Here is a 22,583-nt window from a genome sequence, read left to right as displayed (position 1 = left end):
TATGTAACAATAAATCTCCAGTGAAGAGATCTGCAGTTTCACTGGTAGCTGAAATTTTGTAGCCATCCTTGAATTCAGACATGTAGGCTTCAGGCACTGCATAGAAGGCGACATATATATGTATTTCAGAAGTAGGTAATTCATATGCTGTGAAATATAAATATGGATACTGCACTAATTTTTCAGTTTACTGGTGTAGAAAAAGACAGTGTTACTTGATATTAAGCATTTACCTTTTATACTATTAAGGTGCTGGCAGAGCAATGCAGTTAAACTAGGCAAATTTGAATTGCATCTGTTTTCAAGTGTTCAGCCTAATCCATTCAGCCATCAAGACAAGACATAGTAAACAGTAGTTAAAATGGAAATGTCTTTAATTTAAGGATAGGAAAAATCTGTTTGTTTAATGTCCTTCGTAATGAAACTGTTTGTGTAGTTACTTTGATAGCTCATTACTGTTTTAAGGAATTGCTTGAATTCTTCTGATAATTAAGACACTGGTTTTAGTCCTTTTCCTTGGAAGTGACATTCTACGTCTACTATAAAAATACAACATAGGTATCACTGACTAATCATTTAGTGGATATTGTCACTTAAATTCTAGAATATTTTCTTCCAGGATTCTATTCTATTAAATATGTAGAAATATTCCTGTTTATTAGACCAAGTGAATTGTATGTTTACCTGCTATGAAAACAAAGTAAAACTTTGTTATGTGATTTGAATATTGCTGTCATTTATGAAAAAGCACTATACAAATTTAAATATGTTTTTGCTGTTGTCAAGAAAACAGAGTTTCTTAGCACGGGGAAAATTCTCCTGTAACAACTTTGTTTTCTTGTATTTGTTATAACTGACTCTAAATTGTGTTTTTTCTAGGAACTTGTCAGGGAATATTTTTTCAAGTCTCATGAATGGACTTTTTTCTGAGCTGCTAGCTCTGAAAGCACTGTAAGTATCATTCATTATGTTCAGAAATCTGTAATATTCAAGAAAGACACGAGAATAAACACAGCACAGTTGAATATGAGTTCAAACAGGATAGTTTCTAGAAATGCATTCTAAATGTAAAATATGCAGTGATCTGTTACCAGTGTCTGGCTCTCTATTGATAAGCTGCCATCTTCTGTCTGTCCTGGTGGAATGGATAGTGCTAACAACTTGACCCCATTGATAACTAGCCCAGTCTAGCCATCCTGACTAGTATCCATGTTTTTTTTTGTCTTTGATCTTACATCTCTCCGTGTTTTCATGCATTACATCATATAAACTATGCATGCAACATATAATGTATAAATACACTAAAACACATTAAATATTTTTCCTGTCATTATAATAACAATTTGCAGTTATTTATAATAAATGTACCTCTCTGAGATCTAAAGGTAGATCTTACTTACTTAAGGTAATCCTTACTTAGGTAGATCCACTACTTAAATGTGTAAGTGGAAGTGAGTTACAGTATGACTTTCTAAAGTAGCCCATACTCAAATTTAATTCAGTAGTCAGTCATACTGTTCTGTAATCAAAACCAGAATTTTGATGTCTTCCAATGTCTCAGAAGTCATTAACAGTGGGAGAATGTGGACTAGTTGTCTTGGGATATCTTTACAATTATACATCTATAATTGTAGATCCACAGTTATATATCTACCTAGAAGTAGTTCTCTTTAGAGTTAAATAATTGAAATCTAACAAAAGAAAATATGTTTATGGAAACTGCCAGTGTGTACTAATTGTGATCTTTCTTTGCCTTTCTAGACACTTTAACACTGATTCACTCATTTGTGACTGTAATCTAAAATGGGTCCTGCAATGGGCCAGAAATGCTTCAGTTCGAATAGCGGAGGAAACAGTTTGTGCATACCCCAGTGCTTTACAAGGACTGTCATTTCATAACCTGAAGGAAAACCAGCTGATATGTGGTGAGCTGTACTCTCATTTAACATTACAAACTGAAGTAGAATCCAGAGAAAATATTAAAAACCAAAACCTATGCAAAAATCCCACAAAAACAAACAGCCAAAAAGAGTAAGAAATCTGAATTGCTTTTAGGCACAAGAAATGCAGGTATATGGCACAGAAGATAGAACTAAGGCTGAAAGAGAATGAAAAAAAAAATACAAGTTTCTTATTTCATATAAAATTATATATGTATATATACTGCAAAAACAACACTTTCCTGTGTATATGTTAGGTAACATGTAATTATGATTTAAAGCATTAACCATGATGATAGCTCTACATCGTATATAGCGTGAACTGAGGATTCCTACAGCGATTTATAGAATGTTCCTTTCAAGTTATACCTCTGACAGCATGACATAAATGTCAGATTTCATTCTTGTATTTTTCAATTTTATAAATCTGTAACTATACATTATAGCACTGTGTCTTGGGGATGAACAGAATTCCTGCAGTGAGCTGCAGTTAGGTCAATTTTGTATTTGAAGACCTATAAGTAAATTGATTTTTGGAAAAGATTTTTCACCACAGCAAATACAGAATCATAGAATGGTTAGGGTGGGAACATGATGGATATGGTGTGAGGAAGGAAACAAAAAAGTATAAATGAGTCAAAAGAACTCATCTCACACTGAGCACTGTCTAGCAAAGAGCAGACTAAACCGGAGATTTTGAAAGTATCCCATACTGCAGAGAAAAAAAACCTTGTCTAAGATGATGCTGGTAGGTTCCGTAATCAGAAGTATAATTTCACACATACTTGATTAATCACAAAATTTTTGAACCTCTGACTTTCTTGAATAGTGGGAAATTGCTGGGATGGTGATTTTACTAATGCCTCATGGAAACAAAAGAAAAGAAAATTCTTTTATCCTAATAATCACAAGAGGAATGATGCTGTTGCTACACATTTGTAGCAGAAGGGACATTACAGCTGGTGGGAGTAATAACAAATTAAATGATTTTAACAGCTAATGCAGATGTTTACAGTTTGGGGGAGATGTGAAAGGATGTAAATATCAGTTGCGGAAGGTCTATCAGCTGAATTGTTAAGGAAACAGATACCTGCCTGGAGGCAAATAAGGGATGGGTTCTTGTAAGAAAAAGGCAGAGAAGTTTCCAGTAGCCTATATTACAGAACATTTGAAAATCTGCAATACTCAAATACCAAGCTATTTATCAAGACCCAGCAGGGGCATCTTCATAGAGATCCATTTCCCAGCAGGAAAAGTCCTTTTGAAAATTCTGGAATGATCAGAAGAATTGATTAAGGACTATTAATAGGTATTCTCAGGTTGCCAATGACTGTGTGCCTGTGAAATTTACAGGGTAAGTGAAAGCAATTTCTCACATTTTCATACCTTAATTCCAAATAGGACTCCTTGCCACACCTCTGATACAGAATTTATAATTCCCATCTAGTTCTCAGCTGATATTTATAATGTCCACAGAACACTGACAAGGTTTGTAAGGACTGTCAGTAGCTTGACACTGCAATTAGTATCTATAGAGAGCTTCACAGTGGTTATATTTGCTGAGCCTTCCACCAGCTCTGTAATGTCTGCCAGGTACTTCACAGCACTTATCTGCTGGGCAGCTCACAGTGCCCACAAAATTTGGCAATTTCATTTTCAGTAACTTAATCTGAATTTAAGCATGATAGAAGGCTGTTTGCTACCAAAATAATAACAGCTATTGAGAATGTTTTGAAAATGTGTTAAAATATGAGTAGAGCTAATCTAATCAAGCATATCTTAATGAAAATATTAACTGATTTAAAAATTAAAAACTCCTGCATATGAACATCTTCCATTCTATCAAACATACGTATTTATAGTTGCTATCCATTTCTACGTACTGGAAGATGTCACGAGGAATCACAGTCACAAGGTTAGCATAGAAAAGAAGAATTCAATGAAAAAAAAATAGAAAGGAAATGGGGAAAAGAAAACAAAATAGAAGGGAAATGGCAAAGATCTTTGCAGGTGAATGAGGGAATTAGTCAAAAAGTCAAAGTATGTGGAGATAGTAAAACAAATTCTGAGTAGTTACAGGGAGCAGTTTGCCATGTGCTTTTTAGATTTATGTTTTGATGGGAGAAAAAATCATCTTTCAAATTTCTTTGTGGTGAATCTTTCTGATGCATCTGATAACTCACAACAGCCAAAGTAGTCACCCACTGAAAGCAGCTAAGCACTTGCTTTGAGGATTTAAATACAAGTTGATTTAAGTGACTGCACAGTTTTGGAATTCACAGGGTTCTGCTTGCATATTTCATTAACAGCTTATAAGAGCTACTTAAATCTTCCTTAACAAAATCTCCAACTCTCAGAAATGTTCAGCTATAAAACAGTTTTTAACAATGTTGGAAATAGGCCTGAAAAGTTAGTTTTTCCTTTGTCTTCTGCCTCAATTACAAAGGACTGCAATGAATTCAGAATGGTATGGACAGAGTTTCTGAAAAACGATTGTGAAATTGGCTTCATGCAGTGCCTTGTTACTGCTTCTCCATGACTTCAAGTATAACTTACTCAATTTACAGGAGGAAATATAATTTTCCTGAACACCAGTGCTATAAATTCCAGCTGAGGTCTGATAGGAGTCTATGTTTTTTCCCTTGTGCACATCATCAGCAGAAATGAATTCTATAGACCAAATTCTTCACTCAGGAAAGACCTGTATGAATTTTTGTCTTAAGGGGATTGATTACACAAGTGGGGATTTCATTCTTTGTGCTGATGAATGAGATATTAGAATTTAGTTTCCTAGTTTCAATGATGTATTGATGCTATTGAACTAATAGTACTAAGTAGTAAAAGTTCAGTTGTTTTGCAAATTGCAGTTGACATCTTAAAATTCTGATGAAGAATTTTTCTGTTAGAAAATGTTTACTCATCAAACAGATTTTGCAAAAATGCTGACCATTTTGTATCCCCCAATTAGATTGTATTTAAAGTTTAGAAAGTCGCTGACATAATGTCAGTAATCTTTGGGTAAATGATTTTGCTAGAAATGATGTAAATATTTACTAAGTATACAAAAATATTGTAAAAGTCAAAGTATAAAAATAATCTTACAGTGCTTTTTTTATTTCTTTATTTCAACCACAAAGAAAATTATCTCATTCTCCTGGGACAGAATACTGTTTCTCATGCAGATCTACTACAAATTTAAGTATTGCTTTTTAGCATATATGTTTTCTCTACAGATGTTTATAGGTGAGCAATTGGGTACATGCTGTCAATTTTTTTTAATTAAAAATAAATCACTTCAAAAGTAAGAAAATATAAAAGGATATTAAGTATTTTTTCTTAGTTTAATGCTTTTATACATAATAAATTACATTTCTATTCCTTATCATTATGCATTTTATCATTATGCAGACCGTGGATAGGTTTAGGTTTTTGCTTGGTGTGAGTAGCTTTTCAGGTTTATGTAGTCAACATACTGTTGCATGGACCTGTAAAGCAGACAGGATAAAAGAACTATATATAATATCTTGTCAACTTTAAGGAAGTCTGAATGTGAAGAGACACCTACATTTTTTTCAAGTCACTTCACTCTACTCGATCAGATATTTTGATACATATATATATCTGCACCACCTCATCACAGCACTTTCAGGCAAGCTAGTTTCACCCTTCCTGTTCCTGTTGTTGTCCTTGCCTTTCTTAGCAGCCTTCTCTAAGGCAGTTTCGCAGTAAGCCTGGTAAATTGGTTTTAACAGTATGGAATGGCCAGGCCATGTTAGAGAGCTTATTGAGCCCTTTGCATCTGACACTTTCATGAGGAATTGGCTAAATGTAATCTAAAACTATGCTTAGCCTCTTTCTCTATCTGTATTGATGGAAAGCTATTCACAAGTCTTTTTTGAAGAAATGAATCATTTGCTTGTGTCTTTATTATGCTTCTGCACCAAATTTTTCTGTTTCCCACTTTCTTATTTGCTATATTTTACTGCATGTGAGAAAATCTCCTTGCATGTTGAACTGCTTCAACATAGGACTGTAGGACAAGAATTAACAGAAGTTCTAAGATACAGAATTATCACGATTGTTATTATTATTATTACTACTACTGCTACTATTGCTATTTGCTCATCTCTAAAAAGCCCATGTTGTTGCTAGGGCAAATGGAAACAATTGGCAAAGCTACCATTATTGCATGTTCTTTGCATGCCATCCTCAGTCAAGAAACTCCCAGTGTAAGGAGATAGATACAAGCTCAAATGTTAGTTACATTCATTTTAAGATGCAGTCTCAGGGGAAAATATGGTGCAAACAGAATTTGAAAAGCACAGAGTAGTGGCAAATTACAAAACAAAATATCCCAGCTGAGTCGTTTTCCTTTCTTGTATTAACATGACTGAGATAGCATCTATTTTCATGTAATGTATTTTCATCTACCTTAATAGGGGAGGGTGGCCTTCCTAGGCTTAGGAGCCTGTTTTGCAGGCACTCTGAGTATCCAGAAGCTGGTTTTTAATTCTTATGTTGCTCTGGGTGCTCCATGTTAATGAAAATGAACTGTAATGTGCATCATCTGACTTAGAGTGGTTGTTATAGTATGTTACTTTGAAAGTATGTATTATGACAAAATGTGTATTCTGTTCATGGGTAGTGTGCTTGTTGTGATGAACAGAATTTTAACTGTTTACATCAAGCTTGTAGTGAGAAATTATTTGGGTTGGTTCATAATTGTCTCATAGCTTTACTAGTCACTTAGGACTTTCACTATGCACGACAGAAAATGAATATTCAAAGCACAGAACTAGAGTTTTATTGGTATAAGATGTGTATTAATAGGTTTCTAGCACGCATTAGGGGGCTGCCTACTGAGAAAAGTCTTAAGACTAAAGAAGAATGAAAATCTGTCCTACTGAAAATAGGAGTGAGAAAGAGTGGAAGATAACAGTGTGTCCAACAGTGTCCAACAGTGTTTGAATTATTACTCAGTCTCTGAATTCTGTAAACTACCTTAGTTTGAAGTGTTAGCTCATGAGTGAAATTAATAAATTGTGACTCATAAAAGATTATGGAAATGCAGGGTTTTTTTTTATAATAGACTTCTTATTTAGCAAGGGTACCAAATGGATAGATCCTTTCCTGGCTTCTGTTGTATGCAATACCATTATTTAAACACTTCATAGAAAATGTAAATAATATGTTGGGATGGAGGGGATATAGTTATACTTAACCATGAACACTGCCAGGGGTGGAACATTTACCACTTTGGGCAGCCTGTTCAGTGCCTTGCCACCCTCACAGTAAAGAACTTTGTTCTTATATCTAACCTGAACTTAGCCTGTTTAAGTTTAAACCCATTACCCCTCATTCTATTGCTGCAGTCTCTGATGAAGAGTCCCTCTCCAGCATTTTTGTAGGCTCCCTTCAGGTTTTGGATGGCCGCTATGAGGTCTCCATGCAGCCTTCTCTTCTCCAGGCTGAACAGCCCCAGCTTTCTCAGCCTGTCTTCATACGGGGGGTTCTTCAGCCTCCTGATCATCCTCGTGGCCCTCCTTCCAACTTGCTCCAGCAGCTCTATGTCCTTCTTATGTTGAGGGCACCAGAACTGCATGCAGTACTCCAAGTGAGGTCTCACGAGAGCAGAGTGGAGAAGCAGGATCCCCTCCTTCAACATACTGGTCACACTCCCAGGATATGATCGGTTTCTCGGCTGCGAGTGCACACTGAAGCTGGCTCATGTCCAGTTACTTGTTGACCAACACCTGAAATCCTTCTCTGCAGGGCTGCTCTGAATCTCTTCTTCACCCAACCTATTTTCAGATTGCATTTGTTACATAGAAAATTATGAAGTACTTTCAACACTACTTACCTACTGTCACGTATTGTAATCTGCTTAAATATAGAATAATAGAATCATAGAATAGTTAGGGTTGGGAAGTACTTTAAGATCATCTAGGTCCAACCCCCATGCCAGGGGCAAGGACACCTCACACTAAACCATATCACCCAAGGCTCTGTCTAACCTGGTCTTGAACACCGCCAGGGATGGAGCATTCACAGCTTCCCTGGGCAACCCATTCCAGTGCCTCACCACCTTTACAGAATCACAGAATGCCGAGGGTTGGAAGGGACCTCAGAAGATCATCTAGTCAAACCCCCCTGCAAGAGCAGGGTAACCTAGAGTACATCACACAGGAATTTGTCTAGGCAGGCCTTGAATATCCCCAACATAGGAGACTCCACAACCCCCCTGGGCAACCTGTTCCAGTGCTCCGTCACTCTCACAGTAGTTTTTGCTTATGTTCACATGGAACCTCCTATGCTCCAGTTTACACCCATTGCCCCTTGTCCTATCACTGGATATCACTGAAAAAAACCTAGCTCCATCATCCTGACACTCAGCCTTTACATATTTGTAAACATTGATGAGGTAACCCCTCAGTCTCCTCTTCTCCAAGCTAAAGAAACCCAGCTCCCTCAGCCTCTCCTCATAAGGGAGATGTTCCACTCCCTTAATCATCTTTGTGGCTGTGCACTGGACTCTTACAGTAAAGAGCTTATTCCTTATTATTCAACCTAAACTTCCCCTGTTTAAGTTTTAACCCGTTGCCCCTTGTCCTGTCACTACAGTCCCTAATGAAGAGTCCCTCCCCAGCATCCCTATAGCCTCCCTTCAGATACTGGAAGGCTGCTCTGAGGTCTCCACACAGCCTTCTCTTCTCCAGGCTGAACAGCCCCAACTTTCTCAGCCGATCTTCATACGGGAGGTGCTTCAGTCCCCTGATCATCCTTGTGGCCCTCCCCTGGACTTGTTCCAACAGATCCATGTCCTTTTTATGTTGAGGACACCAGAATTGCACACAATACTCCAAGTGAAGTCTCACGAGAACAGAGTAGCATTGAGGTATATTTCTCTCAGGCCACATGCATCTCCCTAGTCTATTTTCATAGGTAACTATTTTTTGCAATCTTGACTAAAATACCACAAAAATTCAGAACATTCATGACATTTTAAATCACTTAGCATAATGCCATTGATAAAAATGAGTTCTTTTCCATACTTCCTGCTTTATGCATTCATTTTTTGAAGCAGCTCTTTTGTTCTTGACATTGACACTTAAAACAGCGCGTGGCTTTGAATGCTTTCTCAGAAATAGTGGAATAGCGAACTTTCAGATGCTTTATACGTTGATATGGCCTTATAATTTTACCTGATGTGTTTGTATATTGTTTTCCCTTCATCCCTAGCAAAGTCTTTTTCCCGTGTCCAGTATTAAGAACTTTGAAAGAGATACATACTTTTAAAATTGTAAATGTAGAAAACAGTAGATAGATATTGGGCAATTTTATCTTTGAAAGAAGTATTTTTCAACATTTAAATTTAAGCCTGAAATCAGCTGAATGTGTTCAGCCTCATTCTGCATCAACTTTTAAGAATGCTGTCAAATATTTTATGCTCTGGATATTGGGTGAGAAAGAAGGTTTGAAGTTGCTTTTTTCATACAGTGACAAAAATTAATTACCTACATTGCCCTTTGAGTCTTAAAACAACAATTGTATGTATATGCACATAGATTGTTCTTAAAAATTTCCTGCATGAAATATGTTGCAGTAACAAATATTGACTCAAAGTTAACAAGGAACATTTTTTCTTCATTTATTTCTGTCAGTGTACACAAAAGGTCTCATCCGTTATTTCCTTAAGTTTAGGGATGGTTTTGAGATTATTGTTTCAGTATGCAGTAACTAACTAAACTTAAAATCTCAAGTACAAAGAATGATGGATTAATTATCTAGATTTAGATTTGTCCTGCAGTTGCTTGGCAGCCTACAGATAGCCTGCTGCATTCATGCGAAGCATCATTGTCTTCAGGAATATTCAGGATCAAGACTTCAGCTGCAATTCTGCAGGGAGTGCCTAATCATATGAATAAGTTTAATTATATTGAAATAGGAATATTCACATTAGTAACCTTTCACTGGATTAGGTTTTGCAAGATATGGATAATGATACAGTTATATATAGTTAAATCTTCTTGCAATTATTTCTATTTTTGCAGTGTTATCATCAGGATTTTTTTTTTAAATATGAAAATATTCATAATAACAGAAGGTCTATAGATAAATAATATAACTGCACATTTTTGATCCTCCAGAGAGATGGTAGATTAATTTTTTGTCAGAGCTAAGTGGCCAAACCACCAATGCTCTAACATTTTGGCTCCAAAATCTAGATTTCTTATTCTAATATGATTGTTCTCAAACTGGAGGAAGAAAAGGAATATATTGCCCCATATTTAACATTAAACATTGGTCTAATTTCTTCAGTTGTAATTTAGAAGACTGCTGCAAGTTTTTGGGCACAAAATTAATAACATATGAAACTTATAAATGTGAAATAAGTATTAAAATGGTCGTTCAAAAATGTACATGATGAAGTTTTACTACTATGTGTTTTATTGTAGCTCTGCTCACACATGGAAATATTGTTCAACAGAACTTTTCATCCTTGAAATCTTGCTGATTTAGATGCTGGAGCTGTACCACATTTGTTTTTCTTACCATAACTTAGTCTTAAACTACATCAGAAGTTTTTAATGTACACTTGTGTCCTATTTTCTACATTGTGTTTGCCCACTTATTCCAAAAAGTGTGTGAAATAACTAACAGAAAATTTACCTGAGATGTAATGAGGAGAATGTCAGTGAAACGAATCCTCTTTGATCTTCAAAACTTCTGCCCTTGGGAGACTTGATTGGCCATCTCCAAAAGCTCATGAGCAAAGCAATGGTAAGACAGCCAGCCGTGACCAAGGCCAGTGGAGTATCCCAGAAGAGACATGTGGTAACATGTACATTAAAAGGCTATGATTAATTTTATACTGGCAATTTCTAGATAAAATTATATAAGCTTCAATAATGTCCACTTAACAGCACTTAACTACAGTTTGTTGTAATTAACCTTTATTGTTCTCATGGGAATATTCCCTATGAAACCGCCATCCCAACATTCTCTTTTTTAATTAAGTGTAGTATACTATAGTGGTATTTCACATTTTTATAGCACGTCTCATCATGCAGCACTTTCTTAAATATATGTGTAAAAATTGCTGTTGAGAGCTGCAGTTTCTGACAATGTTAGCTGGGCTGAGAGGACTTTGGAATGGAAAAATACCATACAATGACTGCAGTAAGCTCTTACTTCAGCAGAACTGTCACTTGGTCAGCATCTTTTATGACTTTTATGTTTCTTTTTTGTTTGGCATTCTTGCAAAATAGATGGGTACTCATGCAGCCTGCCGGACTCTGTCTGGCAATTAGGGGCAGTCACTGCCACTCTTGGGACCTTCTGCTGCCATGTTTCCAGGGTCTAACGATGTAGGAATGAGCTGAAAATAAAAAGAAGGTGGCTAGTTTTTTCTAAGGTTTGGAAAATGATTGCTACCACTGCACTTCCCAGTTAGAGAAAGTAAATCAATATATTTTGTAGAGTTATGTTATTTACCTTGCAACCGCTCAGCCACTTCTATTAACTGCAAGCTGTAATGAATGTGCATAGCCATGAGCCTGCCAGCTTGCTTGCCATAAGGATAATTTGAGTAATCAAAATTAGCTTTCTAGCAATGGCTTCCAAGTCTTGCCAGTGAAGAAATTTGTGTTGATGAGCCTTCCAATACCATAGCTGCCAATATGTCATGGTCTTGAAGTTTCAGGATATGGCAAATAATCAAATGCTCCCTAGACTCTAAAGTAGACTTCTGGGACAATTTGAAAATCAGAAATTGAAAGTGGCCGCAGTTTTATTTGATAAGACAGAAATCAGTGATGAAAAAATTCTTTGCCCATTCTTTTAAATTCTACTACCTATTCCAGTGCAAGATGCGGCTCTATTTTGCCTGCATGCAAGTAATGTTTTTGATTAATTGATTAACTGGACTGAAACCTTGAATTTTCTATTGTAGAATTTTTTCAAGTAGCTGTTACCATTTTACAAAGTAATGTTACGATATTTGGAGTTATATTAAACGCTATTAAGTGAAACCTGCTACCCCTGTATTTCTCTACCTCTGCTTTTCTACTGAGTAAATCACTGCTATCATTAGTAGATAAGAAAATGTTTTTCTGCTGTTCCCTCACTTGAAATGTTTGTAATGGGTGCCAGAAGCATCAGTACCTAGACCCAGTGCAAAATGATAATTTATTTTTGCAGGGGCTTATAAATATGGTGGAACTCCAGTAGAGAAAGTCAGTTAAACGACTTTGTCATGGCTGGACTTGTGATTCACTTGCTGAGTTCTGAGTGGTACCTGTGTGACTTGGATTTGCTAAAGTGACTTGCTCTTTGGTAATTAGTTGCCATTTTAGTGTAGCACTTAGCATTACAAAATAAGCATAAATCTGTAATTATGAGATGCTGCAAAAACAAACAAAAAAAAAGCATCTACTTTTTGTTTCTGTCAAAAAGAATGCACAAGGGTGAACAGAAATGATAAAATGGTGTGGAATGTGCCTTGTCCTGCCAGTATTATGAAGTTGGTGGAAGTAGGATGCTGTTACACAAACGGAAGCTCCACTTTTTCTGCAGCAAGTGGTAAATGAATATGATACAAAGCTTTCTTGTCTCAAATCCAAAAGACTTGTCTCATTTAGATGTATTTAATGCATGTTGGCATCTGTATTTTCTTGATATTATGTTAAAATTTGAGCCAGGCAAAGCTTTTATTAAAACTAAAGCTTGGCTCCAGTTCTGTAGTCATTCTTGATTTCCTTGGCATATGGCAGTGTCTGCGACTTACTACACCAAACCTTGCATTATTGTCAGCAAATTTTACAATACAGAAATTGGCGTTGGTGTTCTTGCACCTCCCTTGGCAGAAATCGCAATTCATATCACTCTCTTAAGCTGCATTCAGTAAATATCAACAAACATAATTTGCTCTGTCAGCAATTCAAATTTTTAACTAATGTTTTCCAATTTGTTTTTCCTCATTTTCGTCTGTCCTTTTTATTGGACCAGTTCCTTTACTTCGTCCTCACTTCCAAGCTCCCCCCACTGTGCTTTCCATGCACATTTCTTTCCCACTGAGACTGTATACAAATATTAGAGCTCTAACTCACACTTTTGTCAGCAGGATGTGCCGCCTCTGTAGGCACACTCCGTTTAAATGAAAAGCCCCTTGGCATTACAATAAATCAAGTGATTAGCAAGAAGCAAAATGCCAACCTCTGGCTTTTTTCTGTCCCAAAAGCTTGTAGTGCACTGTAGCAAACTGAATTTTCTATCAAAAGGCAATGTGTATCCTGAGACTTGAGCACTGTAATAATACACTGAGTACTGTAATATTGAACTGATATGTGGGGAACCTGGAGAAACCTGTGAATTTTTGTATTTCTGACTCTAAAAGCTGCCAGTATCAGACAAAGCCAGTCAATGAGGGCCAGAACATGTACAGCAGAAAATTGTTTGTTGTGAACTGAACAGCAGAATGGTCTACCATAGTGCCCTGGATTATGCACTAAGTAGCCATTTAACTGTAGAGAATTGTGCTGCCCACGTTATAAGTTATGCCTCAGAAAATGCAACAAATGTGGCTGGTAGTTGGACATAGTTTTGTTTCTCTCTGATCATGCCTCCAGTGCTGCCTTGTGTTGGCCAAGATGACTTTCGGTGGTGTTCAGACAAATCAATTGCATTGGCCCGCTTTTGTGCTTGTCAATTTGCTTTTGATCATTCACCCAGAAAACAGTACTATCCATTCATTGGAAGTGCATGCATTCTAAATACGATAATACTGTATTTAAAATGCAACTGGAATACAGGTAGAAAGGCATTTTATGTTGTGGCTTTTACAATCATTTATATGCTCTATATGTGCAGTGACAGCAGTATTTCCTTCACATTCTTCTCCATCTTTTAAAACACTAAAAAAAAGAAAGAAGGCCAAAATTAGATGGAAAATTTAACTATTTTTAAAGTCTCAAGAACTGAATTGTAAGGAAAAGACAAAGTATTAATTTGCCTATATGTGTGAGATAAATAGGTTTATAGATATTAAGGATGTACTCATTGGAGCATTTCTTTAGAGCTTCAGTGTACCTTGCTGTTCTTCTGTTTTAGCTAATGGTGATTAAAATAATTTCTATTTTCTTTTTCAACTTTATATACACCCTGGGCATGTGTTAAGATGTACAGGGATATACTTTCAGTGAGAAGGACTCTTAAGTGATATTCTAATTCAGTGATACTTCTGTAACCTGATTCCTCCTCCATATGTTCTCAGTATTCTAGTCTAGAGCTAATCTGAAATACCAGACTGGATTGCAGAAAGAATCTGGCTTTCAGTCAACCAAACCCTTTTCTGCAGTGAAGTGAAAGATAAAGAAACACGTAATTACTCTAATGACAGGTTAGACCTTTAGATTCATGCTGCAATCAGTGATTCCTGAGGTGCTCTTCCGCAATCATGGTTTAGTGCTGACTAGAGAGAGAAGACAGGTAAAGACTGTGAAACACTCCATCAGTCCTTGATCTAAATGCTTACCGGAGAGTCATACCTCTCATTTGCAGATGGTGAGGCTGGCTCCAAATTTAAGGGCAGCAGAGTGGATTGTCTTGGAAGGAGAGTCTTGGAATATTTTTCATGTGTGTATAAATTAAATAAATAAAATCCCCCTAAATTAGACCCTCCTCTCCTGGGACTTAGTAGTAAGCTGCAAATTATTTTTAATCATATGAGGCCGTTGTATCTACCATACACATACAAACACACGAGCATTACAGATGGCATACAGTTAGTAATCACAGTTTAGTAATCATCATTTAGTCTTCAGTAATCACATAATCAAGGAGAAAATTTCTATTGTGTATGGATATGCTCGCCAGAGCTGTTACATTTCCAGTGCTGTCAAATCAATGCCAAAATCCTACTTTCAGAATTTCCTACTTCTTTATTCTCAAAGTGTATGGCATTAGTAAATTTATTTTTTTCTGAACCTGAAGGATTGTTGATTTATGGATTTAAAATAAGTTTTTCCAGCTGATGCTGATGGAACTCTACACCATTTTATAACCATTCAGGATAAAGTGTATTGGACCTAATCTGGAAACTCATTGATGCAATTAATCCTTATATCTGTGAGCTGTGTCAAGAAAGCGAACTGGGACTGTTGTGTAAGTAATAGTTACAGAACCTCAGTCATTTAAATCATGATTATCCCTGGAAAACAACAAAAGATTAGCTCCAGTAATCATTTTTTTGTAGACATCACAGAGATTAAAAGCAGATGCTTTGCAGAACTACTGAAGTGTACCTTCCTTGGTTTGCAAATGTCATAATCTATAGAAATTTTGCTAATTTCACTTTGAAAATGAGTTTGCAACATTATTTGTCACTTTGCCAGCCCGTATCAGTACATTCTCAAAGAGTTCATCTGGTTAGAAGGATATCCTAGCCAAAGGATACCAAAGGTATGTTTAAGTCCCTTTGCATCTTTGTTGCAAATAAAAAGATGAGTAGGTTGTTGATAGGACTGATGTCAATCAAAGGATCATTTTCTCCTTTTTGATATGCTGCAGTAAAAAAGGGTTTCATTTACTTCTGATCATTAATTGCCAGAATCTGTACAGGACACTTAATTCCCACTCCATTTCTGGGTTTGGTGATTCCCAAGGCTGAGCAAGAGAAGTGATAACAGGAGAGCTTTAGAGCTACCTATAAAGGCAGAGATAAATTCAAAGTGATAATATTAGACTACATCCATATGCCAGGCAAGTTATTTAGCTTGACTTAAGAAATTTTGATGCTATGGTTCACACTCTAGCTACTTCATAGCCTCATGACACAATGTGTCACTCACCTCGTGGGCAAAAACATTTGACAGCATACAATATCCTCAGTTAAAATTACTGTATTCATGAGAAATGTTTTATTTCTCTGAGTAGTATATATTGCTGTTGTACTTCTGATGGTATATTGAATTTTTCTGGACTCCATATTTGTAATCATTCCATTAATGCATAGTTAACTTCCACACCATAGCTTTTATTTATATTCCTTAATTGACTTTGAAATGCAACACAAAGGTTTCATCCTTCTGGAGGGAGAGGTTCTCTCCATATTCCAGTAAAAACTTTTGATGTAAATGACCGAGACCAATCCTGTGGCTATTATGAATGAGGTATTAATCTGGTTTACTTTCTCTTCATCTGGTTAGAAGCCAAGTATCATATAAAAATACTAGGTATATTTCAAGGAATTTTCAGTGTTCAAAAATAATAGGTGCAATCAGAAGGTAAGTACATGATGGATAAACAAGTAAGGATGGGTTTCTAAAGCCTGTTTGTTATAGTCACAGCAGATTTACATTTCAGTAGATAGTAGCTAGCCCCTTAATCTTTTGTGTGATTCTCCAGGACAGAAGTATCACACATTCACTCCTGCATAAATCCTGTGTATTATGCTGGCCAGCATTCTTACTCTGTTAAAAGGTAGAAGTGGTCCTTCTCACTGTTTATTCAAAGCAGGTGATACATACAGCATTAAACATTTAAATTCCCCTTTGGGCCCAAAGTTAGGTTTATAAATGCAGCTTCTCACAATCAAAGTGTTTCAGAGACGATATCTGCATGGCAGAGGTGTGTTAGGGTGGGATGCTGAGTAAGGAGCGGAACAGACACTATTGGTTATGTGTTGTAGAGCCAGTGATTATGGGTCGCAGTCTGGCTAGGCATGGTTAAGTTCGTCTGTATTTATTACAGGCAATGGAGGATTTTGAAGAGAAAGTTTAAAGAAGAAAAGATGGTGAGCAGTGAAATGGAAAAAAAAAATGTTGAAGTACTTGTCAGAAAAGTAGACGTTTGAGATAGTTACTAGTGGTGCAAATGTAGAAGGGTGACCTTTCAACTGACAACCCTGTAGGCTGGATAGATATCAATTATGAGAGACCTTTAAATGTAAACAGAATTAAAATAAGAGAGAAGATCTAGCTTAAATTGGCTATCCTCATGTAGGTAGAAGGATTTCCAAAGTGCAAGACCTTAGGCGTTTTGTCTAAGATGAGATTGCAGCAATGAAGTTCTGAAGTGATTCAGGCTCAGGCAATTGTTTTGGCAGTGTAGGCTGAGGTGAAATGTTGTATTTTAGGAACTGTTCGGCAGGATGTTCATGGTAGCGTGTTCATAAATCACATATGTCAATCTTTAGTACTTTCATTACCATTAGCATTTTGTGTAATGATAACAAAGCATCCGAGGGATTAGTTTTCTTTTCCTGCCTAAGAAAACTATATCTGAAAAAAAGAAACAAGATTTTCCTTTATTCCGTATTATCCCATAGAAAATGATCTTTCTTTAGATGCAGAGCCTCTATTTAAATTTTTTTTCCTAAAATGCTCTTTTTCAGTGTTCTCCTACCGGCTTAAAAGAAATAGCATCAATCTCATAATGTATAGAAATTTTTTTACAAAATATGTGTTAAGGTAGTTTTGAAATCTAAATATAAAATTGAAACAAAACAAATACTGTCTAGAGGTTCAGTCTCTACAGAAACTGTAGGATTGAAGGACAGCCTTCAATCACTGTCAAATCTATGAAACGAGCAGACTTTTTACAATGTCATTTATTTTTTAATTGTGTTTAGGCGTTTGGGTATGTGATTATAGAATCTTTATAATATCTTTCTTAGTATATGCAATATTCTCATTATTGGAGAAAGACAGGAAATTAATTTAAAAAGATGGTAAAATGCACTCCACCTCAGTATATGCATACTGTATTGATTAGGAGACTGGGCTGCAACATCTCAAAAGATCTCTTCTGACCTCTACCACTTTCTGTAGATATTCCAGCAATCTTTAGTTGTCTTAGCTCACACCAATGAAAGAAGTGGGATCCTTAGAACTTGCAACATGATCAGGTTTAAATGGGTAGTTTGTGGGCATATCTTTTATATTAGTGCTTTATTGTGAAGAGCTAGGAAACTAGAACTGTATACAATTAGTTCACTTTACAATATTTGTAAGAGAGGAATTCATTTTGACCTTTTTTCCTTTTTTTTTTTTGTTTGTTTTCCCTGTAGCTGGGCCTCTAGAACTTCCTCTCTTTGAGCTGATCCCATCACAAAGACAAGTGGTTTTTCATGGAGACCGCTTGCCATTTCAGTGCACTGCAACATACGTCGACAATACCACCCAAGTACATTGGTACCATGCTGGTCAACTGATTGAGACAGATGAAGAGAGAGGCATATATGTGGAGGACAGCATCATTCATGACTGCTGCTTAATTACACGGTAATGTATACCCCTTGTAATAGTCAGACTTACAGGCAAGGTGAACAGATTCAGCACTTACAACAAGCCTTATTAAAACATGCATCAGGAATTGTTTTTTGGAGCAATTCAGTTGCATGCGTCAGTCTGAACACACAGAGGTAGAGATTTTTCATAGCTACAAAATCGTATATCTTGTGTCTAGGTATCGAGATTTGATCAACCATGAGTTTGAAACAGATCAAACCAGTTTCTTACACAGTAAACCATGAGATTAAACTGCATTTAGAATAACTTCAGTAACATGAGAGTGACGTACAGCAAAACTACTTCATGACACCACCTAAATGTTTGAATTGTGATCTTCCTGTGAAGAACTATCAATTTAAAAGGCTTAGATTATTTTTTGGAGGTTCCAATATACTACAACCTATCTTCTTTAGTTATGTCATCCCAAATTTGTTTCCTACTAAAATATTTCTCACCTTTCTGTGACTTTTAGCACCTGTGTCTCTGTGTGTTTGATACACGTCTACAGAAACCATTCTTGATATGAAAAATGTAAGACGAATGAAGTAGAATAGGCTTCTATAAAAACAGAACACCTAGTATTTGGCAGTGAATATATCATTCCACTTTAAATTCAGTTTTCCCTTTAAAATCTTAATAAATTATTATAAATTTCTGTGTTTATTTTTGGTTTTCATCATAGATTATTGGCTTGTCACTAAAAGCTAAGCTGTTGCATATGTCCTTTTGTCCTCTGCCAATTTCCATCTAAAAAATTTATGATTGATCAAAAAAAAAAGAGTCTGATTCTCCATCTATGTTCTGCCTTTCTCTTTGTGGAAGATAGAGTGAAAATAGCTATGCTAATTAGCTCTGGATCATCATTATCATCTTTTCACTCAACCAGTTTCTATTAATATAATTGACCTAAAATGCTTCTTGAGCTATCAAATGAAAGTTATGAAGGGAGTCAAAGTAATTCCTCTCTACTGGGGTCATTTTGGCTTTATTAATTTTGCCTACTCTCTGATTATCTGATCCTTTTTGGAGTCCCATAGATCTAGAGGTGTAGACCTGAGCTATTCTCACAGGTACTGGCTTTCTTCTAATACCAATGTGTATGGCTATAGCAAATAATGAAAAAGACTCTTAGGCCAATTAGTATGTTAATGCCAAGTGCATGAGCTATTATATAACTGCCAAGTGACTTAAATGTGCTTCTTATTTCCATGACATCAAAATTAAAAGACATGCTGTTAATCACCTTATATTTTTCAGCTGAATTAATTTTGCACTACATAAGCAATTTGTAGAATAATAAACTGAAATTGTCTAAAACCGGTAAGATTTTCAAAATAGTTATTCTTTTAAAAAAGCAGGTTTAGAAGTAGCTAGACTGAATTTACTTATATTGCTTATATTTTGCCAGACTGTTAAATAAGAATCATTGTCTACCATAGCAATATTTTAATAAGGATGGTTGATCTGCTACTTACCTTGTTTTCTGTGCCATTTGATAGGTGACCTTGGTGCTTATGTTGCAGCATGCAGTGGGACTAGGTATTCAGAAAGAATGTTCTCTAAATGCATCATCATATTTGCAGTTATAGACTGGAAAAATACTGTGACTTTTCCAAGTTACATGATACAGACTGTCAAAATGAGGCAAAATATTTTTTAATTAAAATCTTTATAAACACTGATTTAAAAGTGTATGACATTTTAATTGCTCATTAATTTGAGCTGTGTTTTACTTTATTTTAAAGTAGGGCATCAACACTGCCTTAAAACATACAGCATAGTCCTTATCCAGTCAAAAATATACAGGCAGTCATGTCTCTGCTTTAATCAAGGGGCTGATCAAAATTAACTTACTAAAGGCATGAGACATCTATACTTTTGAAACTAGCTTTTAAAAACAATACTGTTTTGAAGTCAGTGATTTTTTTTAATGTGAATTATAGAGATTATTGTATCTTCATGTTGTAAATGAGAAAATATTGGGCAAGTTATGATTGTAAAAACTTTCTTCAGCATTTCTTAATTTTAATCCCATCATTATGACAATATATACTGGAACTCAGTTTGTATCATTATTACATGTTAAAATACTACCCAATAGCATGCTTGTTACATGTTAAAATAGTATGTAATAATATGCTTGTTACATGCTATAACACACTAGCTTGTGATAGCTCTTAAGGCTAAATCAGTTGTACAAGACCCCTTGAAACATCAGAAAGACAGTGTCTTCCTGAGGTTATCATGTGTTAAGGATAGAATTTGGAGTAAAAATAAAGGTAATTTACTTAGTGTCATATTTTGCCTACTCTTTACAGCAGATGTCCACTGTCTGTGTTTTTCTGTGATTGCACTGAAGGATAGGCTTTGGCTTGCCCTGCTTGGCAATTTAAAGGTTGCTGAAGCTAGTTTTGAACAAAGAGGTGTAGTCCTGTTCCAAAACCTGCTTATTCAAACATTTTTAGGTGGTTATTTTATTGGGTAGTTCCAGATATTTCTGGCCATGGATTTACAACACAAACATCATACTAAACCCTTCTGTTTTATTAACTGGCACAGTAAAGGATAAAATATCCAAATGTGTATTTTTTGTCTCTTAGGATAAAGCAGAAGAAGCTAAAATAAATGTTTTTGTTACAATAATTAAACTAGAGTTTTGAACTGAATTCCGGCCTGTGACATTTTTCTTGGCAAAGAGTATTCCCTTACAGGAGAGCTTGAGAAGGTGTTTTCAATTCTGCTGCTAGCTCACATTTACCATTTCTTGCCAAAGATAATAATATTTTATTTTACTCATGTTGAATTTTCTGTCATTATGCCTGTGTATAAATGTCATAGTCATACATGAAAATGTAAATGTGATGTGGAAACAATTTCCTATCATCTGTGAATGGACCTAGCTAAATTGTTACTTGTGTTTCCACGAAGACAGCCTAATTTTTTAAGTGTGGAATATTAGATTATCAGTTTAATCACCATAAGGGTCAATGAAACAGTTCATATCCCTGAAACCACATAGAAGCAGATTATGTATGTTTCTCTGTGGCACAGAACCTTTCCCAACTTCCCCACTGTTCCCTTTCAGTGTTTGGAGCGAGAGGCTAGCAGGACAGCTATAGAATCATAGAATCATATTATAATATTAAATCTAAAAGGAAAAATATTGTAGTTTTATAATCCAAACAACTTCACAGTAGTAGAAAGGCTTTAATTTTGAGGAATTCTCTTATTTACAGCATGTACTAAAATGACAGTTTTAGTCTTTCTAAGTCTATTCTGTGAGTACTTTTGTAGAGTGTTCAACAGTGCTTATGCTTCTGACAGCTGTAATGGCTGCTCTGGGACCATTACAGTTCAGAAGTACTCCTGAAAACATTAAACACTGCGTAAAGTTAAGAACCCATAAAAAGGAGTGTTGCAACTGGAGAAACTAACATGCTCCCAACTAAACCTAGGATAGCAGGTGCTAGTTTCAGAAGTGTTTTTCAGATGTAATACTTGTTGTGTAGATAGTCTGGAAAGACAAACTATTAGGTCTCAACTGGGATCCCCCACAGTGTTTTTCTCTTAAATAAATTTAAATTGGAAAAAAAGCAGCTTAAAAAACTCAAGTTTTTAAAAGCATCTAGGGCTTTACATTCTGACAGCTGTCAATACCAATATGGGATGGTCATAAGTAAATAATGAAGGAAATAGTAGCATTTGAGGTAACAGAAAATGAAACTACAGCTGATCCATTAGGTGTAACAAGGATAGGAGAAATAGTAAGAAAACTGATTTTAACATTTATACATAAAATGTGTATATTGATTTCTGACAGATGCATTTAGAGGTATATGATTATGTGAAAATATCCAAAATTTCCATCCACAAATGTCTGACAGCAAGGAAGAATTTCAAATCATGACCTACTTGTACTGTAATAGAGAAAAAATGAGGAAAAAAATAAAAAGGAATTAAAATGTTGTAGATTAAAAATTTTTGGTCATCATTTTTGTAATCTAAAGGGGCTTTTGAGACCTGTTAGTAATTTTTAAATGTTTGAAATGATCACAGTAGCTATTAGTAAAGGGTTTGGAATCTATCTGAGACAGTTTCACTAAAAGAACAAATATTGTTTCTATGACTATAGAAAGAAAATCGATTCCAGGAGTAGACAGGTAGTGTCATGACAAATTTGAGATCCAGGCAGGCATTCATTATGAGAAAGAACGAAACACTTACAGAATTTCTGTGAGAAAGACAGAAACTCTATGCCTGTTTTTTGTAGAAAGGTTCCACATGACCTCTGAACTTCCCTAACAGTTTGTGGCAAGAATACATCTGGAAAAGATATGAAGCAAGCAGTGGTGGT

The 22,583-nt window shown here is 35.7% G+C and overlaps 1 protein-coding gene across 1 annotated transcript in view; it reads left to right on the top strand.

Moving 5' to 3' along the window:
* The window catches only part of LOC133222752 (adhesion G protein-coupled receptor A2-like), a 158,897-nt gene that overhangs the window by 112,012 nt on the left and 24,302 nt on the right, over positions 1-22,583 (top strand). Inside the window, exons 5-7 of the mRNA XM_061372780.1 lie at positions 880-951; positions 1,762-1,925; positions 18,007-18,220. Of these exons, the coding sequence (XP_061228764.1) occupies positions 880-951; positions 1,762-1,925; positions 18,007-18,220 (450 nt within the window). The remainder of the gene's footprint in view (positions 1-879; positions 952-1,761; positions 1,926-18,006; positions 18,221-22,583) is intronic.

Source organism: Neopsephotus bourkii, unplaced genomic scaffold, assembly GCF_033783945.1.
Source record: "Neopsephotus bourkii isolate Nb327-2 ecotype Australia unplaced genomic scaffold, CSIRO-AGI_Nbou_v1 NB_1615, whole genome shotgun sequence".
NCBI lineage: Eukaryota > Metazoa > Chordata > Aves > Psittaciformes > Psittacidae > Neopsephotus > Neopsephotus bourkii.
Note: the sequence above shows the minus strand (reverse complement) of the source record. Positions and strands in the feature narration are given on the sequence as shown.